Source organism: Octopus bimaculoides, chromosome 8, assembly GCF_001194135.2.
Source record: "Octopus bimaculoides isolate UCB-OBI-ISO-001 chromosome 8, ASM119413v2, whole genome shotgun sequence".
Classification (NCBI taxonomy): domain Eukaryota; kingdom Metazoa; phylum Mollusca; class Cephalopoda; order Octopoda; family Octopodidae; genus Octopus; species Octopus bimaculoides.
Genome location: NC_068988.1, coordinates 65394760 through 65399441, shown reverse-complemented (window position 1 = coordinate 65399441; position 4682 = coordinate 65394760). Strand labels below are relative to the sequence as shown.

At 36.6% G+C, this 4682-nt stretch overlaps 1 protein-coding gene across 3 annotated transcripts in view; it reads right to left on the bottom strand.

Moving 5' to 3' along the window:
* LOC128248585 (atrial natriuretic peptide receptor 3-like) overlaps positions 1–4682 on the bottom strand; it is a 266524-nt gene that overhangs the window by 191564 nt on the left and 70278 nt on the right. For all 3 annotated transcript variants that reach the window (XM_052970156.1, XM_052970157.1, XM_052970155.1), the window contains exon 2: positions 1898–2681. In XM_052970156.1, coding sequence (XP_052826116.1) covers positions 1898–2603 — 706 coding nt within the window. In that variant the 5' untranslated portion in view covers positions 2604–2681. The remainder of the gene's footprint in view (positions 1–1897; positions 2682–4682) is intronic.

Below are 4682 nucleotides of genomic sequence, written 5' to 3'. Positions count from 1 at the left end.
CCCGTAACTTAGCAGTTCGGCAAAAGATACCGATAGAATAAGTACTAGGCTTCCCAAGAATAAGTCCTGGGGTCGATTTGCTCGACTAAAAGCGGTGCTCCAGCATGGCCACAGTCAAATGACTGAAACAAGTAAAAGAGTAAAGGATATATATATATGTGTGTGTGTGTGTGTGTGTAAAGGTATGATCCAAGGATGAATGTATAGGAAGTTAGTAAGCTTCGAGTAGTCGGTAGAAGGTTTAAAAATAAAAACTTTCAGGAACAATAGTGATTTATTGACATAGATGGCTGTTAATATTCCCATATCGAAGTTCGATAAGCTGAAAATCGCTATTTTATAATTCACGGTTAACAGCTGAGGTTGGTGTGTATGCGAATAAAAATCTAAATTTAGGGAATGGAGTACATAAAATCCAGTCTACATCTTTCGAAGCTAACGGAACATCGGAAGTAGTAATTGTCCAAACAAAAGGTAATCCACTAGCTACTCGTCAGTTCAAAGATACTTTAGTCAAATGAAGGTTACCTTGTCATCAAGAGATTCCATGCCGTTCTCTGTCTGTCCCATTCTCCCTCAGTCTTCCTCTTTTGCTCTCTCGTTGCTCGCACGTAACCATCGGCCATCTTTCTTTTCCCAACTTGAATTTCTTTCTTTCCTTCCGATCAGCTGTAGGGATCAGACGCATTCTTGTCTATCTCCTGTCAGAGTTTCTTCCTCCAGCGTTCGTTACTTCACGTCGTTTAGGCTTAGCATCCCTTCCCGTTTGTTTTCTCTGTCCTGTTTTTGTTACCAACTTTGACCCTCGGCAAAAATCCCAAATTTTATTTTAATTTGCTTTGCGGGAGCAAATGTTTTGTCGAAGGCGTATCTTGTCGTGAATTGCTCGAAATAGGAAGTAGAAAACAGCCGAAGGGTCGTTCGTTATGCTGCTTGTCTTTTTTTTCCATTTGTTTCTTTCGTTGTTCGCAAAAAAAAGTTCGTACTTCACGTTTTCGTATTTCATGTTGTTTACGTTCTGTGATGTCCTGTGACCCTCTATGCATATGTACATACATATATATGTAAGTATGCACATATATGTATGTATATATGCATATATATATTATTTATATTATATATATACATATATATATATATATATATATATATATATATATATATATATATATAAACACACACACACATATATACACTCACACACATAGACAGACAAACAGACAGACAGACAGACAGACACAGATAGATAGATAGATAGATAGATAGATAGATAGATAGATAGAAGTCGTCGTTGACTTTCGAGCTAGCCGACTTACGACCGATCGACTTTACGACGATTGGCGCGCCAGCTTCCGGCAGCAATAATAAATAGTCTAGTTGAAATCTAATGGGCTTAATTTCTTAGAAATTAACCCATCTATGGATGATGTTAGCTAACAAACGCTTCCCATAGGTTTGATTATCGATCGCTACTGTGTTGGATGACTATCCTGTTGCGGAGACATCGAGGCAACCTCATATTTGTTTATAAGATGACTGTTTGAGACTCCGAAATTTTTGACTAACGCCAGTATAATTATCTAATACAGAATGCTGTATTTGACTTTTACCTGAGGATATGCCTTAAGAATGTAAAAATATAAAACAAAGCTATGTAGGCCTATAGGCCGACTTATGACCAAATCAACTTACGACCAGTCAGTCGGAACCAACTGTAGTCGTAAGTCGACGACGACCTGTATGTATATATACATATATGTATGTGTGTGCATACGTGTGTATGTGTGTGTATGATGGCAAAATTCAGTTTATGAATTAACTCTAAGAAAAGCTTACTATCTTAGGCAATAAGGGAAATATAACAAATACACAATAACAATGAAATTCGCTTACTTACCTGCATATTTGTTTCCAATTTCATTCATGAGTGTTTCCGAAATATTTTTGTCGTCCATCTTGTAATAATCCGTTTGTATGTTTTCAACAAAATTGCGTATTTCGTAATGAAGGGATTCCGTAACAAGCTTACAAAATAATTTAGAAATTGATTCAAACCCACCCTCATAATAAAGCAACTTTAATATTTTCCATTTATAGTGATCCATGGCGTGCGCAATGATGCCGGGAAGATAATTCAAGTTAGCGGGTCCGACCCGAGTGAGTAAGGGGTAGTACTTATTTTTATATAAGGAAAAATCCCGGGCCGTAGCACCAATACTTACTAGGGGTGTATTCCAGAATTTTACTTGGCGAGCAATTGGTGCAACTGCAAAATTACAAGCAGGGCCAAAGAAGACATTTACAGATTTGTTCATGTAAATTTCTATCGCTTGATGCATTGCTTCGGCAATAGAACAGTTTGAGTCAGCGAATATCACGTGAAAGTTAAAATGCTCTTTTAGATATGTATCCTGCATGACCCATTCGATGCCCAGTTCTAAAGCTGGTTTCATTCGGTCAATGGAAAATAAAAAAGTATTCTTCCGAGGTAGTATGGAGGCAATTTGAACTTCTGTTTTCGACAGACATTTGTGAAAACAAAATAAAATAAAGAAAAATATATTGAGTTTCATTTTGTGGCAACTGCGCCATAACCAATCCATTGTGATAGGGATGGCGTTAATGAATATGATTCGAATTAACTTGAACTATTGTTCCGAAACTTATATTAGCATCCTGACCTGTATAAGAAGAGAAAAAAAACTTGAGTTACAATTTGAATTATACTGATCATATTGCAGTTGTTGTTACTGTTGTATAGTGCTAGGTCAAATCTGACTAAATGAACCCTAGAAGCCGTGGAATCCTATGTTTTAGGATGTGTACCGAGGATTACATTATCCAATTTGATCTTTCTATTTTAACATACTAGAGCATGGTTCGTGGGAAATTTGTCTGCTATTTTTAAGGCGATCGCAAAGAAACAGCTTTGATGATGATGATGATGATGATGATGATGATGATGATAACGACGACGACGACGGTGATGGTGATGATGATGACAACGATGACGAGTAGTGAGGAGAAAGGAAAGCAGGATTATATTTTCATTATCGACCTACATAGAAAAGTGCAATTCCTATATTCTTCAAGAATCCTCAGGAAGATTCGTGAGATTTTAAATAGACTTGTTGTCACAGACCCTCAAGAAGAAGAAGAAGAAGAAGAAGAAGAAGAAGAAGAAGAAGAAGAAGAAGAAGAAGAAGAAGAAGAAGAAGAAGAAGAAGAAGAAGAAGAAGAAGAAGAAGAAGAAGAAGAAGAAGAAATCCGCAACGCTACACACTACCCAAAGAATATCTCTGCTAGGAACAGCCCACATCCTACGCAACATCAATTCATTAATACTACCTAAACAAATCAATCCACAAACACAAGACAGCCTATACAGCAAATATCCAATGAAATAAACTTCCATCAACAGGTCAAATAACCGATGCATTACACAGAACACACAATACAAACATTAATACAACAAAAGATTGCACCACACCTCATAATAAAAAGAAACTGGTACAACACAATACCGGGAAGAGTGCACACTCCCAAAAACAAAAAAAGAACATACGATGCTACTCTAACCCAGCAACACGGTGGTGTAGAAGTTGATGCAGTAGAAATTTGCCTGAAGCTACTAAATGTTGACCAATGATAATAATAATAATAATCCTTTCTACTGCAAGTACAAGGCCTCAGGCAAGGAAGATATATAACACAAATAAGGAAGTCTTAACAAGGCCTCTTACTTTTTTAACTATCCCCGATTTTTCTCCACCCATAACTACTTCATTATTGTAAGGTTATGACACGGTGATGTCATTCGTATCATCTGACAGTTCCTATGCTGCAGGAAATCAATTGATTTGTAGATATCCTAACTCACCTCAGTATAGTTGTTAAGATCGAAAAATGTTTGTTGCATTCACAGCTTCACACAAATCTATTTATATTTTCAAAAACTAAAACAGACAAGGTCAACTGAACTTATTCGTGTTACTTCCCTTGCTTGTTAATTTTAGGTTTTAAATACCCACAAAAGGTAGTAATAGTTCGACAAATTACTTGTCTAATTAATCTCAATTCACCGAAGTTTTCCATCGCACTATTTTATATAAGCGAAGCCCAATAGTATTTGTATTAACTATGCAGAACATTCCCCTTCAACTATTTTCATTCATCTACATTGTTGATACTGAATAATGGTCATTCATTGTTGACATGTAGACGCAATAAGAATAATTCGTTTAAACACAAATCTCACACGTGACGCTTCATTTGATATTTAGGACATCCTTGAACGTTTTCGATAAAAATGTTAATCTCTGCTACTGTATACTACGCTTTTTTGTACTTGCATTTTTTTATGTACTTGCATATATTAGTATGCTTGAATGTGTGTGTGCGTGTGTGTTTGTGTGTGAGAGAGAAAGTGTGTGAGAGAGAAAGTGTGTGAGAGAGAAAGTGTGTGAGTGAGTGAGTGAGAGAGTGAGTGAGTGAGTGAGTGAGTGAAAGAGTGAGTGAGTGAGTGAGTGAGTGAGTGAGTGAGAGAGTGAGTGAGTGAGTGAGTGAGTGAGTGAGTGAGTGTACGTGTCTGTCTATGAGAATCGCAATAGTTTTAACTACTATCAGCTTTGCGTGTATATACAGATATATAATAAATCCAGAATGTATATGACACATACATA